At 35.2% G+C, this 20601-nt stretch overlaps 1 protein-coding gene across 8 annotated transcripts in view; it reads left to right on the plus strand.

Annotated features, from left to right (window-relative positions):
• LOC131068546 (protein CHROMATIN REMODELING 35) overlaps window positions 1–20601 on the plus strand; it is a 162158-nt gene that overhangs the window by 80054 nt on the left and 61503 nt on the right. For all 8 annotated transcript variants that reach the window (XM_058003750.2, XM_058003748.2, XM_058003744.2 and 5 more), the window contains 4 exons: window positions 5457–5580; window positions 7697–7987; window positions 8095–8849; window positions 11422–11580. In XM_058003750.2, the coding sequence (XP_057859733.2) occupies window positions 5463–5580; window positions 7697–7987; window positions 8095–8849; window positions 11422–11580 (1323 nt within the window). In that variant the 5' untranslated portion in view covers window positions 5457–5462. The remainder of the gene's footprint in view (window positions 1–5456; window positions 5581–7696; window positions 7988–8094; window positions 8850–11421; window positions 11581–20601) is intronic.

The raw sequence follows: 20601 nt of genomic DNA on the forward strand, positions 1-20601 counted from the left end.
TATTTGCGATCTAAGTTATCAAATGCTTCAGATTTGTTGTTTCCTAGGTCATGAAAACTTACCTTTCATCATGATGTTAGAGCAGGGGATACGACTCATAGTATAGGACATGTGCACTCTATGATTCAAGTTCAAGATTATTCTTGCATAATGGATCTAGATGATCTCTTGAGGATCATCAGCTTAGATGAGACATTTTTTGGTGGTTATGCTTGGTCCACTTTGGATCGACATTGTAGGGCATTTAACTTTTCATGGCTTTCTTTGAGTAGAGAGTATCATCATGAGCATGATGGGATGATCCCAAATTGGGATAAGTGCACCATAGAGCAACAAGGCACGAGGAGGTTGATTGATGATGAGGTGATATCCTTTGAGAGCAAAACCATACCCATGACTAGTGGATCTAATCATTAGTGCTACCAGCCACTATATTACCTCATTGGTATTCACATGGGGCATAGGGCAACTTTGGTAACAACTATTACACGTGAAGGCATCATCTGTTGAAGAATGACATTGTCATGCTTGCTCAAAATACTCAACATTTTTGAGAATAGTTAAAGAAATTCTAGATTTGGTGAATGAGATGAAGGAATTGAAAAGGCATATTTCCACCCCAAAAATCCTTATGATTGCTGTGACACCCAAAAGTAAGTCACATTTTAAATATTTTTAAACAACACCTTATAGCTCTCTGGGCACCAATATTAATTGCAATGTCCCCTACTAGGAGGCTGCTCGTTTCGCAATAATTAACATCATTAAATATTATTATGCCCTAAATTAAGCTTTCAAGATTAGAGAACAACTAATTCTTCATAATATAATAAATTACCAATTATATTTAGTTATTATCCTTATTTCTTCTCTGACCCTAATGGAGGATGGTGAATTACTATGCTATGGCGCTTTGAAACCAATCTAGAAGCACTTCCCCAAGGTTTAAGCAACACATGTTCATATCCCATCTTGGGACTTCTCCCTCAAGGTTTCAAGAACATGTATCCATACCCCATCTTGGGACTTCTCCCTCAAGGTTTCAGGAACACTTGTCCATACCCCATCTTGGGACTTACATGTCTTGTGAGGAATTACTCCGCTTCTCCCTACATAAATCAACCTATCCTCATATGAGGAGCAATAATGAATGATTAAGGAATGGGCTATAAGTACACTAACTTCTAATGTATTATGAATAAATATGTAAACAATTGAAATTAAGTATGACTGTCATACATATTGCATATTAAAATTACTATTAAATTTTACGTAAGAACATTATCAGGCTTCATAAATTAAGCATACATATTAATCACATCCCCATGCTTACAACCAAATACAAGGATGTTACTGCATGTAACTTAATAATAATTCTAATCTGATCTGATCAATGGTGATGTCCATGGATGCTTTTGATTCATTTCCTTTACATCTCTCAATGTGAGGGAGAGGTCACACCTCTTTATCATGTATGCCCTTTGGCAAGAGACACACCCTTTCACCATTAGCACCCTTTGAAAGAGTGCAACCCTTCATTATTTCTTCCCTTCGAAGGGGACACCATCTTTCACAATCAGATCTACACTTCTTATTTAAATCAGATCTGCTCTTCTTATTCCGAAATTATCCCCCTCTCAAATGAGCTTCTCTTCTCCCTTTTATATGTCATGTTGGAGGGAGTACAACTTTTCATTCCATGTCTGTTGACCATTCATTAACTTAATTAAATTTTAATTATATTCTTTTATATTTTGGTTTTAATTTTATTTTTATTCTTTTGAATCTTAATTTTATTATTACTTTTTTACTATTAAATTCTATTTCAAAGTGGAGACATTACATTGAGCTACTTTATAAAATTAAATTGCATTAGTTAAATATTTAATTTATCTTTAGTGCTTAATGGTATTTAAAATTAATATCTCAAAACATCTTATGTCGCCAAAATATCTTCAATTTAAGTAATCATTGACTATCCAGAAATAGTAACTTTTTGCCATTTGAAGTAATCAATGTTCAGATTGACACTTACTATAGACAATAAGTATGAACAAGTTGTCCAAAATCACTCTATATAGTGTCATTAATCTCTATTAATCCATCTCAAATCACTGGCGACATTGAAATACTCCTCAGCTTTGGCTAACACCAACCCTGATTGTCAGCACTAGCCGCATTACAAGAGAACCCGAAAAAAAGGAGATTACATATGAAATTGGAAAATAGTTATAGTCGCCAAAATGCCCAAAGGCTACAAGCTTGCACTACAAATGTCAAAAACAGTTAACATAGTGATGGAAAGTATAATGGTTGCCTCTAATGGATGATGGTTTTTCCTACAACACCTTCAAACTCTGCTGCTTTGTCTTCCTAACTTGGCTGCAAATTTTTTAAAATGTAAAAGTGAAGTCAAATGCTATTCATGGAGTGTTATATTTAGTCATGTTAGGGCTAGATGGGCATGGCGGCCACAAACATCATTTAAAAATGTTTTTTCTTAAAGCTTGGTGTTTTTTAATGTTTTTTGAGCGTTAGAAAAAAAGGGACAGTTGGCTGTCCCCAGGGTATGTGTCCTAAGGAAAGCTAGTCGTCCCCACTGTGTTTCGGGATGTTGCAGCCGATCGGGGAGGTTTTGCTTGCAATTTGTAATGCACCCAAATTAGAGATATACCTAACCTGTCAAAATCTTAATTCCAAGTAGTAAATCAGGTTAAAAGAGTACCTTGTCTTGATTGAGCCCCTGCACATAAGTTAGAAGACAATCATAATCATATTACATTAAGTAAACAATTAAATCATTAAGAAATCCCCAAACTGAACTATTTACTTAACAATAAGGTATTCAAATAGGAAGATTCAACCATAAAGAGATTGTGGGAATGGGCGACTTTGATGGGGTGTCCTTGAAGACCTTATCCTAGGCCCAAAACCGGATATACCATCCCTCTTGGCCCCACGTGATCCATGCCATGCATATGGGGTGGCCTACCTAGTGACATGTCTTCCAACCGTTCCCCTTCATCTTGTCATCATCCTAGTTTCTTTGTGATTGATCTCCTTGCATTAATGAGCAATGGTGGAGGAGAGGAAAAAGATTGTAGAGGGCCCCAAAACCCATATCTCCTAGACCCAAGGACCTTACCCATTGTACTCCTTTGGCCTCCATGGGCTCATACTGTCCCACTTTGAGGTGGCATATCTAGAAGAATGCTCAGACACTGTACCCCTCTTGTAATACTCTCACACTCTCCTTCACCATGACTTGGCTATACTATAAGTAATGGAGAATCAATACATATATTCATTATTACAGTAATTAGTTATTGTTGAACCCTTTTAACAGGTTGGTGTTAAAGGCATGATGTAATGTATTAATATTACTATATTGTGTGCATTAACAGCATTATATTAGATTAACAGTATTGTACTATATTGGCAATGTTATATCAGATTATATTTACCGCATCAGGCTCAGACTATATTAGTAACATTATGTTATATTGACATCATAATGTTCGATTATATTAACTGAATCATTATGTTAGGATTCCCCTCTTATGTCATTTTAATTGTATTACATTGTATGAGCAGTATTAAATTATATTAATACTATTATACTGTATTAACAGTATTATATTATGTTGACAGCATCATATTGTATTAACAGTAATCTAATATCCTCATATACATACCGTACGCATTTCCCAGGCCGTGTGACTGCTGCGTCCTTTTCGTCTTCTGTTATTTCCTTCATTTCTTCCCCATGATACTTGAGAAAGACCCACCCTATTTAAAGTGCCTTATGGGTATGGCTTTCCCACAAGAGACGTGTGAAACAGTATGTCTTTTGCCTGTAGTCTTTGCAAACTAAAACAACCGTCGGTTACATGATATTTATCGATACAATTAATAATTACTGTTATTAATAATTATTGTGAATATAAATTAACAGTAATTATTATTACAAAATAATATTCATTGTGTCTATTTAGTAATTATGGTGAATAATATTTAATAGTAGTTATTATTGATTGCAAATTTATATTTGTTGTGGCTATTTAATAATTATTGTGGATATTATTTAACAGTAACATACATGAACAAATAAATAAATAATTTAGATCTTCTACAAATAGAGTGTAAATACTCAAAATATAAGGGATATTACACAATTCTTTTTGGAGGGTGCTTTGGAAATGTCCCCAAGGTGTCACTCGTTGGTGGAGTGGGGGACGGGCTAAAAACCTTCAGTATGTCTCGTTGTGTACCATTGCATATTATTCTAAAAGCTAAAACTATATAATCATCTTGTGAAGGAATGGACAATACAGCTTTGATAATATGGGGCAACCGTTGACTATAGTTGGCAAAATGGTGTGAGCGGTTGGAATATGTTCTTTGGTTGGATTGGAACAAACACAACCAAATGAAATGATTCATTACCTACGTGGATTGAGTCCAATGGATGATGTTTGGAATAGATTGTTTCGGGTTCCTTTCGTCTCTATTGTTTTGGTCAGCAGGGTCATTTTTGTTTCCATTGCTATTGTTTTCTCCTCATGCAAACCATTATGCTCCTTCACTCACCATTGATTATGAGACAATATGCTCCCGTGTATAACATGCAATCCATTATACATGGTAAAAGTAGAAGGCTATAAGGGTGGCAGAAGGAAATTCTTCGGTGATGGGGTTTAGATGCTTTTACTTGGAAATGACACATTTTTAGAATGTCAAATCCGGACGTATGTGGCTCAGCTCTAAAATTATCCTAATTTTGTGTTTGACTGAGCATGATTTCTAGGCTGTATCTAAGAGTCGTACCTGCATCTGTATTGGGTATGCTAGCAAGCGGGGGGTGGGGGGGCTCTCGTATCTTGCAACCTTGGTCTTTTTGAATGGTTTTTTTGGCCTCTGAGCTTACTTGCTACATGAGATGTGTTTAGGAGTGTACATTCTTGCTAGTCTCAAAGTTATAAGCTACATTATTTTAGTGGTCCATTAATGAAATCAAATTTTATGATTCAAGAGCTTAATTGAAGTCTCTGGTTTGATGTGAATTAATCTGAAAACATAATATTTTTTATTTTGTTTGAATTTTTTTTATTGATTTGGAATGATGAATTTCGAAACGTGCTAGATATGGAAATTCCATTCCAGCTGATTCATGTTTAGAGATATAATACAAATCACATTTTTGGCAATATGCATTTTGGAGTAGCTCGCTTTCACATGATTTATGCAGGTGTATTTGAATTGTGAGTTTTTCTTAGTGTGCAAGTGGTGTTGTTGGCATTGTATTTTGTTTATATATCCTCATTTGTTTAGGATTTTTTATTCAAAGTTCAGAGAGTGATAATTTGTATTGATGTCCTTAAGTTCAAGTGTACAAGCATTTTTTGTGAGTATTCCTCATAATTCCATTAGGAGACTGAAATTATAATGTGATGTAGGAAACAATGGGAAGGAGGAAGAAATGTGCACGATTTCCTGAACCTCCACCAGGCAATGTTGGTTTGAATCAAATTATTGACAGTTTAAAAGGCTCATGTGAGAACAAAAAATTTGCAATACTTGGTAATGTTTTGTAACCCTTTTTTGTTTCATATGGCTTCCTATTTTGCATGCTATATTAGGAGCATTATTTTGTGTTCATTCTTTCTTAAAATGTTTTCGGTTAATCTTATTGGCATGCCGATGTGCTGTACTGAGTTAGAAGGAATATAGATTTATGAATACTACTATTTAAGCTTTATGGTAATGATTAGAGTATGTACTTTGGTTAGGTTGCATTTAATGTTCTTCCATGTCTAAGAAATAAAAGATTTTACTGCACACCTCTTTTCATTTAGTTCAGATTTTTTCTTAAGGGTTGTATATTCATGACGATGAATTATAGTAGCCTCTCTTTAAGGGGAACACATGCATTGTAGAGAGAAAACAAGCTATTATAATTTAGTGTAATTGGTTGTTCTTGTGGTGTGGCCAAAAGGTGGGTGGCTGTCTACCACAAGTTTAGGATTAGATGCAAAAAGAGACTTCAGTCCTTGAGATCCTTTCTCTACCAAAATATGATTTGATCTATGACTTGCTACTTGATTTTGTTTCTTGAATTGGTTTAGATATGTTATGACTTACTTTGATGGAATGAATACACTGTTGGGCAAGCTTTAATCTCCTATCTGGGAATGCCACACAAATGGTCTTTTGCTTGACTGTTTTAGCTTGAATGTTTGACACCATAATTCAAACATAACCCCCGCCACTTGGATTTGGCTGGTACCATTCCAATATATGCTTCTAAATTGGAAAATTTAGGTTCGTTTCTGAATGGGGTTGGTCCACAGAGTTAAAACTAGCTGTCATTGTAATCCCTATGTGAACAATTTTGATAAACAACACATTTGAAACAAATGAAGACAATGTTTGTATGTGCGTATTTATATGAGCCCACTTAAAATTCTTAGGCATAGGCTATAGGTCATAAAAGAATGAAATCAAAACAAGAGAGTTCATTTGTATAATAAAATGTAGGAAAAAGAAACAAAGAAAACTTACCTTCTTTGCAAAATTTTTCTTCAGTGATCTCCATGGGAGGGAATGGGCTCTTGTATTCATGTGGGAAGAGCAATCCGACCACATTGGAGCCTTCATCAATCAATCTTCTATTCTATTCATGTGATGCCAGGCAGGAATGAATGATTTTTGTGTTTTGCATTCACATGAGGTAACCACAAAATTAGTTTTTTTATTCTTTGAAATGCTTCACAAGACACTGTTAGGTTTAGGGATTTATTTTTATCTATGATAGTCAAAGTCAAATACCAAAAATAATTAAATTAACAAAATAAAAAACCAGTGCCAAAAAGATGTGGGTTCACTCTGGTTTCCTATAGATCTTTTTGGGGTTGCTTTGGGTTCCCTTAGGTACATTGGGTTCAAAGTCAAACCTATAGACCAAATGCCATCATCTGGATGACTCCTTTGCAAGACTGAGCTGGATCTCTTATCAGTTTTGGATTACACCTGGTTCCAGGGACTCCATGCAGCAAACTGGAATTGATCTTAGAGCCATACATGGACATAAATATTGGTTATGAGCGAAATAGTATTGTATTTTGGCTGTTTCATTTTTTTTTATTGTGTTTCTATTTAGTGTGAATTGTATGCGACGTGACTATAGGGTGGTTTGATTACATATAGTGATTTAGTGACATTGGAGACATACAGTTGATGCACAGAGCATATGACATGGTTTAGTTGTTATTGTCTACTAAGAAGACAACACAGAGAAAGCTATATGACCTTACCCGATATGTTTGCTTTATGAAATTGATTGTTTCTTTACATGCTTCCTAATTCTGTTACTTATAGGCTTAGGGTGACAATGCTGAAAGCTATATGACCTTACCCGATATCTTTGCTTTATGAAATTGATTGTTTCTTTACGTGCTTCCTAATTCTGTTACTTATAGGCTTAGGGTGACAATGCTGATGTCTCGGGTATATTCGTGTATTTTTTCTTTATGTGTATTAATGAATACTCCAGACATGTTATGGAATCATCTAACTGCAGAATGTATATAATGAAATCATTTTGCTTGATGTCGATACAGATGGCAAAATAGATTTCCATTGGAATATTTCTAGTAAATTTATTTTAACAGCTTTGATTGCCCATTGTTTGTAACAGACTCAAGACCTACAAAGAAAATGAAATCAAGTAATGAAGAATGGAGGTGTGCGAGTGTAGCACCAGATATATCACGCCTTACAGCTATTAAAGATGATATGAGACAGCACTTGGAAAAAATTGTATTTAAGACCAGCAAGGAACAACAGGCAGCATACTTTATACCTCTGACAACACCACCCTCACCGGATGCGTCAAATCATCTTTCTTTTGCCAAGATCAATGAGGAGAAAAACTCTTGTAGAAGAAATCTATTTTCAAGTGGCTTAAGTTCTTCGAGCATTACTGGAGGTATGCTGAGCTTTTTGGATTCCTTATGGATGTGAGGTATGTTATATTTTGCAACAGGGATGAAGAAAAAGGTTTGTTGGGCTAATGACAGTTCTTGGATTTTTCAGGCTCTAGTTTTTCAGAGGTTATGAAATCTGGTATTGAACTTAAAGAATGTCAGAACATGCCTTATCAAGAGGGAGATAATGTTTGTGAAGACCCTTCAGGTAGACAGAACACGATTAAAAACCTGGACATTAGAGATGAACAGGAGTCATTTGTCAAAGGCATGCCTGATTGTATTTGTTGCATGCCTCTGAATGAAGAAAAACTCAAGTGTCGGGAAAGTAAAGGGCTTGAGGATCTTACTAAGGACATAGCTTATATGTGTTATGAATCGGATGATTGTCGAATTATTGAGCAATATCAACAAAATAGTATGGGGTATTGTGGAGAGTCAAATATAAGAATTGATGGAATCTGGGAAAAACAGAAGTTGGGCCACCAGATTAAAGAAGCATTTGAAAAGGTTGTGGAGGATTGTAAGAAGCTCAAGGATTTCCAAAGTGCTCAGCAATCACAGCAGCGTGAGGAAATAGAAGCTAAAGCAGGTGGAAAAGATGAGTTAAATATATCTGGATATGCTACAAGAGGTTTGCAAGATCCTTCAAAGGACATCACGCACTGTGTACCACAGAACATAGAGAAGATTAATAAACCTGAAAAGGTTGCAGAGGAAAAGGCAATGGAGGTTGATGTTGCTGATTATTCTGCAAGGGAATTTGCATGGGAGAGCGACATGGAAGATGAAAGCAAGGAAGAAGACAGTGATGAGATCTCATTAATGTGGAAACAAATGTCCGTGTCTTTTAAATGTTCTGAGGTACGAACTCCCTGTACTTCCTAAGTTCTATCTCCAAAATTCTTTTTCATACTGGGAGAGTCAATGTGAATAATTTATTTATTATATTTGCTATTTTTTAATATTTATTAACAGTTAGATATATTGGTTCTTATGTTTCCCTATATACCAAACAAAACCAACATTCAAACTTAAAGTTCTGTGCCTCTAATTAAGTCACAAGGTTCGAATTCAAATTCAGCAACAATAAAATTCGACGAGGAAAAAAAATTGAAAAAAAATTCGAATTAAATTCGCCTTATATAAATTTAATTTTTTAAATATAAATAATAGATATTTAAAATAATAAATTAAAAAATAATATTATATTAAATTTGAATATATTATATATTATAATAAATTTTAAAATATTATAATATAAATAAGTTAAAAATTTTAGTTTAAATATTATTACTATATAAATCATAAATATATCAAATATGCAACTTTGATATATATATATTTGAATAACTATATTAGATATACGTAGTAGGAAGACATATCTTTTTTTACGACCTTTAATACGATTTTAATCTTGACCTCTAATTTACGATTTTACATATCTTAAGTAGGAAGACATATCTTAATTTACGATTTTATTCAAATATCAAGAAGACATCTCTAATTCGGCAACATAAGAAAACTCTTAATACGATTTTAATTAGCAACATAGGAAAACTCTCAATACGATTTTAATTTACCTCACATTTAAGATATATTAGGGATGCCGAACCAGAATTTTGCAAACTACGCTTGGACGCACAAAAATTTAATTCGTGTGGCTCTACTTATGCGCAGACCTGGGCATTGCCTGAGTATTACGGCTTGTAATAATTTGTTAATCTTGACCCCCCATCCCTGCCAGAGGGATTTCTAATGTCCGTGCCTGGAGCTGCCCAAACGGGGAAAACCCTGAATCGAAGTGGTAAAAAACCACATTTTTTAATACATTTTATTGAAAAAAAAAATTATGCCCTAAACCTGTTCGAATATGAGACGAATTTTAACGAATTTCAAGTCATCTTTTGAAGTTCGTTGAATTTCGAATTTCAACCATGAAATTCGGCGAATTCTGTGACTTAGCCTCTAATAATGGAACAGACCTAAACTAAATCAACAACAAAATAATTGCTTCCATGACAGAAATGTGCTAGGCTAGTAGTATCACCTTACCAGTTAGGAAAAAAGTGATAAATACATATCAAGTGAAGTTGTCAGTTTTGATTTTCCTATACCAAGGTCTATAACAAGATGCCTTGCCATGTAGTGAATTTTTCAACATCCCTTGTTTCTAAATTTTTGAGAAGTTAATTCCATATATTGCGTCTTGTTGTTTCTTGTTGTATTGTGTCTATTGCTGAGTTAGTGCTTAGTGGAGGGGATTGGTGTCCCCTGTGGGTTGGTGCCTACAAATGTTGTGAGAAGTTGACCATATAAGCAATATTTTGCCGTGGTTTTCTCATGTAAGGGTTTCAACATAAATCATGTGTGCATCTTGTATTCTAAATTGTTAGATCTTACTTGTATGGATGTTTTTGATTATTTCTTTGTGATTGCTAAAGTTTATAAATTGTAAAAGTTGGTGTTATACTGATACAGCCCCCAGTATAAGGGTGTGTTTCTTCAATCCTTACTGCTGTTAGAGAATACCAGTTGACAAATCATTGAATAATTCAACCCCTTTCTGACACCAGCTCTTTTGTGATGAGATTTCCCATAATACTGCTAATAGAGGAGCTAATTGGTTTGTTGCTCTTGATCAATCTGAGGTGTCACAATCTGAGGTGACACTGAATTGTTGGCAAACTCTTCAAGAGATACTTGTATTCAGTATCCTTATTGGATCTCATTGTTTAGGAATTTACTAGTCCCCTCATGTCCGTTCATGCTCTTTTGCTGAATGTAATCTCTCTTCTATTCATATCTTTGTTGTTGTTGGCAAACTCTGCGAGTCTTGTTTATATCTTACTTTTAAGATTACAATGCTGCTTGATAGTTGAAATGACTGTATTAACTGCAATTTTCTAGTACTTAAAAAGGTGTTGAATTTTTATAATTTACCACCTCTGAATATATTTTTACGTCAATGTTTATTTTTTTCACCAAGAAAAATGAGAGAATTCTTAGGCATCATGCAAACAAGTCATGTAAAGATACGGTTATAAAATATAAACAGCTATTGTTTTCCTCAAAAGCTTAGCATACTTAGTGAATATGGTTAAATATTTCACTTTTGCAATAGTTGGCTCTTGGTCGTTGAACTGCTTAAAATGCATTGCTTAAAAGATCTAAGATTTAGGTTGGAGATAAGAAATTTGCAAAAGTAATCCAGTTTCATTATTTATGTGATTTTTCCCATCATGAGTAATAGAGGATAAGTGCAGTTTTCTTTTATACATGACACAATATCTCTTGGATTTTGGAAACAAGGTAGCTTTCTGTTAATCTAAATTGAGAAATTTATTCGAGGAAAGTAATTGATGATCTTTGGGTGGAATTCATCTTTGGATATAAATGTAACAATGTACATTGACATTCTTTGTCTCCTTGATAGAATGCACTAAATTCAGAAATGGATTCTAGTTATGACAAGGATGATACTGAAGAGTGTGTTCATAGCTTCATTCTAGAAGATGATCTTGGTAAAGTTTGCACACTCTGTGGCTTTATTGGGCAGAGTATTGAAACAATCTTCGACATCCAATGGCCAAAGGTAAGCTTTGTATTCAACAAATATAACTGTATGTATTTCGTATGAAAATTCATTCTGTCTGTGGTTTGGGATGGTATCATTAAGATTTCCGAAAAAGTTGGTAAAATAATGAATGAGGAAAAGTAAGATGGGCACATTTTAAAATTTTGTTAGGTAAATTTGATATCGCTACCAATTTTTAAGAGTTCACTAAATTGTTGTGTGATCTGTTTTAAAGTTCATTAGAAATCATGTTTGCATTCTTGAATTTTTGAATTTAAATATAGATAATAGGTTAGGTTATTCATATTGACAAACTTCTAACTAGGTACTTCACTAATAGATTTTCATTAATCCAACTTAAATAGATTTTCATTGATGCATCATATTTATTACTAATATCTATTATTTTTTCAGTTTTATCGTTTGAGCAGCTCTTTTGGTATGAGCAATTAGCACTCGTCCTTCAGGCTTGGTCACTAGCTGTTAATAATTTTGGATTTTTACGAGAGCTAAGAGATCTCCTCTTTTTTTTGGTTAACGCACAGTCAATAGGCCTTCTTAAATATTTTGGGTAAGGAATTCTGTGTGGTCTTTTCAGATTTAGTTTTGAGATGGCAATCTCATTTGTATCTTTTAGAGATTATGAGCTGCGGATATCTAGGTCTAGAATTTGTATGGGCACTCATAAGAATTTGGAACTCATTTGGATAGGGAATTTTCTTTATATTCTCTATAAGATCTACGGTAAACTTAAACTTTTTTCAAAATTCACTGTCAGGATTTTGGAGGAAGTCAAAAACAGCAGTAGTTATGTCTCATATCTGAATTAATTTCTGGATTAATTAGGTTTTGCAGTGGAGAAATACTTATTTTCAGTAGAGCAGATGAACTAATACAAAACTTTATAACTTCCGTGTTGACAGTATCTCTGAGTGATATGCCATACAGTGGAATCCACATGCTGATTGTAGTGTTTAATTTGTTAGATATCTGTACATAGGTCTCCCAAAGCAGGTAATTTCGTTAAGGAAAATTCATTTTATATAACTTGAAAAACAAGGTAATTGCAATAGATGAACAGCAGGAATACACAGAGAATATCTCTCTACATAAGCATTGAAAATTGAAACACAACTCGCAAACTTGAAACACAGTGGCAAGGAATCACTACACTGTTGCAGAAGCAAAAGAGCTTGGCTTTGACAAGCATGGCCAAGTTTTGCTTGACAAGCATCGATTTTGAAAACTGTGGGGATGTGTCATCCTGAAAAGTTCCCTTGCATCCTGTCATCCCAAATAAACTAATAGGGAACACTACAGCTATATAGTTTGCCATAAAGGTCTTACCGCCATCTATAATCTTGTGAAAAAAGTCTTATTAACAGAGGAGTAAAATAAATATGCGTTTGAAATCCGCTTGTGCAGTTTACTCTTATCTAGTGAACTTATTATCTGAGTACAAATGGAAACTACTAGAACATGCCAGATAGATTAATACAATATAATGCAATATAAGAAGTATTCAAGAGTTTGTGTACATACATGTAGACTAAGTCACAAGGTTCAAATTCGAATTGGAGTTCGGCAACAATAAAATTCGGATGAAATTCGGCAAGGATAAAAATTCGGAAGAAGTTCAAAATCAATTTCACTTTATATAAATTTGATTTTTTTAAAAATATATGAATAATAAATTTATTAAATTATCTAGATAATTTAACATTGTTAAATAGCATTGAAATAATATTATAAAATATAATAGATACTGTTGCGATAAGCTATTGAAGTAATAAACTGCAATACATTGTTCTTTGATGGTGTAAACTTGTCATATTTCATAGGTTGCATGGTTTCACTTTCCTGACTTGAGAGTAGATTTACTTCAAGCACTTAGGCGAAATAAGTAGGTTGCACTGTTCTAAGGAGAAGATCGTATGCTCATACGTTTTGTTGGTAGATGATTTCTATCAACAGTGCAAGCTTGGATTGAGCCCTTTTTATGTGTATGCTTAACTTGAATTGTTGGATGAACATTGTTCTTTGATGGTGTTCATCAGTGGTTTAAAAACTTTTAAACACATCCCCTGAAGATTGCATCCGTTTCATGTATTTGTTTGCTAGTGGCGAATTGAAGCACGATTGATCCTATCTTAAACATTGCTATTTATTGAGTTCTTAGTTTTAGAGTAGCTTTTTCTAAACCCTCTCGCTTTTACTTTCAGCATTATCCAATCGAAAAGTCCCCCCCCCCCCCCCCCAAAAAAAAAAAGAGCCACTCATAGACAAATCATTCACGAAATATCTCCTTGAAAGTTATAAATTTTGTCTAAATCTTCTTCGAAGTGTGTGCAAGTCCCCTTGGCTTACCAACTACATCACCACATGAGCCTATATCTAGATGAAGTCGCTAGTAGGCAGTCAGAACCTTGGAGTCATCGTATGATATTCTTGCAATCCTAGCATACATTTTGACTTTGATCAAGAGAGGATATGGTAGCCATATGGAAACTTTATTTTGTGCTGGGTGTGGTCACAAAACGCACGTTAACACTAGGTATATCCATTTAGTGTTGTGGAAACTAATGGACAAAGAATCAGGGTATTGATTGATAGTGGAGCCACATACAACTTAATAGATGAGAATTTGGTTGGTAGAAGAGGCATGAAGACAAAGGATTTTAAATGCTTAAGTGTTATTATTCTTAATGACTTTACCATTCCTTGCACCAAAAAGATACATCAACTTGTTATCATTTTGGGTAGACACAAGGTATGTGAAGACTTCTATGATGTGGACCTAAGGGTGACCAAATAGTTTTAGGTGGGCAATAGTTATAGTCTATTGGGAGTTGCTGAAATACCAAACGATTGTGTTGAACTTTAAATCAAAAGGGAAAGAGGTAGTACTTCGAGGCATTGGAGATGGACCCCTAAGAGTCATCTTAGCTAATAGAATGGAGCAAGTAATTTGGTCTACACTTTGATCGGGAATACAACAAATTCCTTCTCAGGTGAGATATTTTATCATGATGATACTTGGCCTATTTTGGGTAAGCATAGTATGATACGATTACAACCAATTGGAGGACTTCATTAAAAGATAGCAAAGAAAAACTTGGGAGACATCTTTTCTATTGATGAAAGAATTGGCGTCATGAAAAGTATAATGATGTTTTCATAATATTTCAGGGTAGTGAAACAAAAGCTTGGTGGTGAGCTCAATTGTCACATAAGGCAATCTTTGACCTTGTTGGAGTTAGAGGGTCATCTCAAACATTGAGAAGAGAAACATTTGTCATCAAATGTAGGAGGAGCATATTGTGAGTTGGTTGCATTCTTTACCCACTTAGTCAGAAGTGAATAGATATAATCATAGACCTCATCAGAAGCCTTCTGAAAGTACATAAAAAGAATTGCAATAATGTTGCCGTGAATTCTTTATTTAATCATGCACGCTTTTGAATTGTTTTTTCTCAATTGGCCAAATTATTTTATAAAGATGTGATTAAGTTTTATGGATTACCTAAGAATTATGACATGACAACACTTCAAGAACCTGGCAATATGCATTCCAAAGTACTTATTTCCCAAACTGCAAAAATAAAAAATGAAAGATTTTGCTAATTCTAACGTTTGAAGTAGCTATCTTGGTGGCCAATGCCAACACATTAAGCATGGCGAAAGGATTGATTATCTATTTAATAACTTCTCGCAGAAAACTCCTTTTTTTCATTTTGTGTGTAGAATATTTAGCTTTCTATTTGGATTTTGAGTTTGCTGGTTTTGAGTTTCTCGATTGGTAGTTTTTGCTCTTTACTACTTGGCTCTAGGTATGGAATGCTGCTCATTGAACAAGAGAATACTGATTCCCGTCATGATGGAAAAATTCCTCGAATCAGTAATAATCAATTCACAAATGCTCAAAACAATTTTCAAGCTACATTTTGACAAGGTTGAGCGTGCAGTTTGCCTAATAATAGGGGAAGATTTGCTTGGCATTACCTCTCCAAGGTTTTTGTTCATTTCTCAGGTAGTGTCTTGCTTAATTTCTAATGTGATAGATCTTCTGCAGACATTTGGACGAGTTGCTTAATTAGCCACAGATTTTGTAAAAGAGAATCTAATTCTTGGTCAGACTCTGCATGAACCAATCAAGGAGTATGATTTGAATAAAAGGTAAAGGTCTAGTTGGTGGCCTCTTTACTCACTCAAATTTTAACAAAAAAAATGGTTTTCTCAATGTTTACATTGCATTAAAGCTTGTTATTTACGAAGAAAAAGGGGAGACTCTGACAACAACCATCAAATCCCGCAAAGAAGAATTAGGGGTTTTTCTTTGTATTAAGATAGTTGAAGTTTATAGAGCACTGGTTTTCTTGAAGAATCATATGGTTCAATGCCCTGACAAGCGTCACTGCTCATCTTTGGCTGCAAATGAAGGTTATTCAGTATCATAAAGGGGATTTAACATTGGTATTTTGTCAACTCTTCCTCTGTTCGTGGCTCTTGGCTAATATATTTTTTGTCATAGTCCATTTCTTTTCTCCTATTTCATAACTGTATAAAATCAAAGAGCAGTGTTTTATTGATTTTTTGTTTAAGGTTTGCTAAATGGTAATATATTAATGGAATAATTTGTCATAAACCATGTATTTTCTTGTAATCTCTAGTAATGGTCATCATGGCAATTTTGTAATGCTTCTCGCTCATATGTAAATGATAAATACTGAAATTTATCTTATATATTGATGTATAGTTCAGGATGTTGCCTTATACTTTAAAAAAGAAAAATATTGTGTGTGGCAAGGGTTTGCATGTAATCATGGCCTGAGGCCTATATAAAGGGGTGACCCCCTCATTTATAAGGAAGGGAGCCTTGTATGAAATTGTTGTGATAAGTTTTGAGATAATAACAGTGAAACATTGTTCTTTGATGGTGTCCACTTAAGTTATTTTTTCAAAGCTTGCATGCTTTCACCTTCCTCACTTAGATTAAAAATAGTAAAGTGCTTTGGTTTCAATGGAGAATGTAATGGTGTTTGATGAGTTCCCATGGTTCATACTTTTTGCATCTTGCTGATTGTAAGTTGCAGTGTAAAGTTAGCTTGAACCCCCTAAATTTGTGCTACGTTCGATTGTGTATGGTCGTTTGGATTGCACCGGTTTTGGGTATTCAAATGTACTTTCTCGATTTGATAATCCTCTAGCATCCCCAAAAGATTGCACAGGTTCTTGCGGAGTTGTAGTTAAACTTGGCGAAGCAGAGCTTGGTTTATTTGGAATTTGTCCACCAAAGCACTATTCATTGTTATCATTGCCCTTAGGAGTAGATTTAGATCCTTCTAAACCCTTTCCCTTTTACTTTCAGTTCATTTTAGTCTGTTCAAAGCAGCAGCATCGTAGAATTGTCATATCCGATGATGGAGTTCCAGCCACAACAAAGAAGTGAAAGAATGATGCAAATGTAAGGCCCCTTGGATTACCAACAATCACATCAGTTAACTGAGTCACATCCACGCATTGAAGGAACCTTGGAGTCGATTGTTTGAACTTCTTGCAATCTTAGCATTCAATCACACTTTGATCAAGAGAGAGTGAAGTGACTGTTAGGCAACTTTATTCTGTGATCGACATAGTCATAAAAGACACGTCAACAATCATAAAGGGATATCAAGAGATATCTCATGATGCTCAACATTATCTAGCTCGCTCAAAGTGGTGGTGATGGGAATTATTGATGTAGCTGAGTCCTTCTTCCATCCTTGCTTGCTTGCCTTGGGGTGGTTGTATGACTTTTCCTTAACACTCCTCTGATCTCTTCATGCTTCCAGGGTGTAGCGAGAATCTTTGAATATCTTGAGATCTTCTCCTCGATGTTTTTGTATTTGCTGATTAAGCTTCTTGAAGACATCTTCCTTGTATCATGTTCTTGATGCTGAAATTTTCTCCCTGAGATCCTTGTGACGATCCTTTTTTTGCTTCCCTTTTGAGAAATTCGCTCCTCCATTGTTTAATTCTGATGCTGTATGATAAATTCATCCCCCTAAACATCAGATCCACATCTTCAATGCTCGAATTTGTCTTCCTTGATTATCAGGTTTGCACCTTCAATGTCTAATTTTGCCCTTGCGCCACAACAACTCACCTATATTCTGATAAAATTCGCTTATATGCTGACAAAATTTGATGTCTAGCTAGAGAAATTCGCTGTCTTGCTGGTCAGATTCAGTAGGTCTTCTCTCAAATTCGCACTTTGAGAGAAGAATATGTTTGAGTTGATGGTTTAAATGAATGATTTATCTTCTCTTTTATAGGCACTTAGGGTAAAGATCATGTCTTTTGGGTATAAGGCCGACTTGCTAAAACAGTAAATTGCCTTCCTCATGCTGGCCGACTCAACACAAACTCTCTTCATCTCCTTTGCAATTCGAATTTGAAATTGATCTTGGTGCCCAAATGTTTGCCTTGTTGAATTTCGCTTTAGGTCTCTTGCAAGGTACACATAATTTGCTCTAGGACCTTAGGAAGGACAAGGTCAAGGTGAGAGTTTTGTTCTATGTCCTTTCCAAGGACATGACCTATAATGTCATTCGTTCTTTGTCCTTTGAGAGGATAAATCCCCAGACAAAATTTGCCCTCTGTCCTTTGGGAGGACAAGACCTAAATGAAATTTCCGCTTTATGTCCCTTGGAAGGACAAGTCCTAAATCAAAAATTCGCTTCATGTCCTTTGGAAGGACAAGGTCAAGGTAGGCAATTTGCTCCATGTCCTTAGCAAGGACAGGTTCACGGTGTAATTCGCTACATGTACTTAGCAAGGACAAGACCTAGATGATAATTTGGCTCTCTGTCCTTGACAAGGACAAGATTCAAGATGAAGTTCACTCTCTGTCCTTGGGAAGGATAAGACCTATAATGCTATTCGCTCTGAGACCTTTCTAAGGTAAGCTTCAAATAATAAAGTTCGCTCTTTTGACCACGACATGATTCTAAACAAAGTTCGCTTTAAGACTTCTCCCAGATATATATTCAAGTTCGCTCTGGAACGTCAGCAAGGACAAGGCATGGTGATAATTTCGCTGCACGTTCTTTCTAAGGACAAGACCCATAATGGAATTCGCTCATCGTCCTTTGTAAAGAACAAGACCTAAAGATAGAATTCGCTCATTGTCCTTCGGAAGGATAAGGTCAAAGTAGATACAAATTGCTTTTGGACCACGTCAAGGACAAGACTTACTAGTGCACCTTAGGATCATTGTAAGGACATGGCTTGAAATTCACCTCTTGCCTTTACCTCATCGATGTGAGCCTTAAGTTTTCCAATCTCTCCATATGAAAGCATCATCAATTCGACCCTTAAGAACACCTATAGAGGACTGTGACCCTCAGAAGGACAAGACCTTTGTGAAATTTCACTCTAGGACATTTGGAAGGACAAGGTATGAAATTCGCTCCAAAACCTTAGCAAGGACAGGGTCAAGGTGAAATTCGCTCGAGGACCTTTTCTTTTCAAGGACATCAATTCAAAATTTGCTTTGGATCCTTGACAAGGACATTCGCTCTAGGACCTTAGCAAGGTACATGACAATTTTGTTGATTTTCCCAGGTTTTATTGGATGTATTTTAATGTATATATTTGATTCAATCTGATACTTGCATTCTTGTAATTCTATGTGTTCTCAAATTGAATAACATTATACTATATATATTCCTTTGGTGAGGCATGTCCTTGAACGGACATGTCTCTCCTTTAATTATAATAATTTAATCAATATTATAATGTTTCATCAATCAATTATTAATTTAGAATAATATAATAGATTAATATTGAATATTAAATTTTATATGATTAATAATAATATAATATAACATAATAATATATTATTATTAATCATCATATATTATATGTATTCTAAATGATCATTCTACTGAAGCTACAAACATTAACACTCCCTCTTAGCTAGGGAGGATGACCAGACAGAATGTGTAGTGATCTCCCATGTCAACACTTATGGCCCTCACCATAGCTACACAAAACATAATTAACACTCCCTCTTAGCTAGGGAAGATAAAATCAATGCAAATGCATTAAGTCTAGATTAATTATGGAATAGAGAAAATATTATCTCACTATGATATCAAGAAGTATGGTATAAACAAGAATATCAAGGCACATGATATTCACCATAACTCAAAAATATGATCTCATGATATTGGGAGTATTCGCATCAACCATATGATGCTCATCACAGGGTACCATAGTCTCAAGGTGTGAATTTGCCTCCGTCGACGATTCTATTCACAAGCTCTTGTGTGGATTGCCTCAGTCAGCGATTCTATCCATGACCCCTGTCGTGGATTGCCTTAGTCGGCGATTCTATCCATGAGCTCTCACGTGGATTGCCTCAGTCGGTGATTCTATCCATGAGCTCTTTTGTGGATTGCCTCAGTTGGCGATTCTATCCACAAGCTCTTACGTGGATTGCCTCAGTCGGCAATTCTATCCACAAGCTCTCACGTGGATTGCCTCAGTCGACGATTCTATCCATGAGCTCTCACGTGGATTGCCTTAGTCGGCGATTCTATCCACAAGCTCTTACGTGGATTGCCTCAGTTGGCAATTCTATCCATGAGCTCTCATGTGGATTGCCTCAGTTGGCGATTCTATCCACAAGCTCTTAAGTGGATTGCCTCAGTCGGCGATTCTTTCCATGAGCTCTCACGTGGATTGCCTTAGTCGGTGATTCTTTCCATGAGCTCTCATGTGGATTGCCTCAGTCAGCGATTCTATCCACAAGCTCTTACGTGGATTGCCTCAGTCGGCGATTCTATCCACAAGCTCTTACGTGGATTGCCTCAGTCGGCGATTCTATCCACAAGCTCAAGTTATTGTAAGATCGCCACCTTCCAATAACCTCAAAAATACAAGTGGAAATCATTTGGAAGTTGTCACTTCCCTATGATTTACACAGGGCCCATAAGGCATTAAATGATTTCATTAGTATAATAATCAATTGAATCAAGTTTTACCTCATAAGTG

This window comes from Cryptomeria japonica, chromosome 4 (assembly GCF_030272615.1).
Source record: "Cryptomeria japonica chromosome 4, Sugi_1.0, whole genome shotgun sequence".
NCBI lineage: Eukaryota > Viridiplantae > Streptophyta > Pinopsida > Cupressales > Cupressaceae > Cryptomeria > Cryptomeria japonica.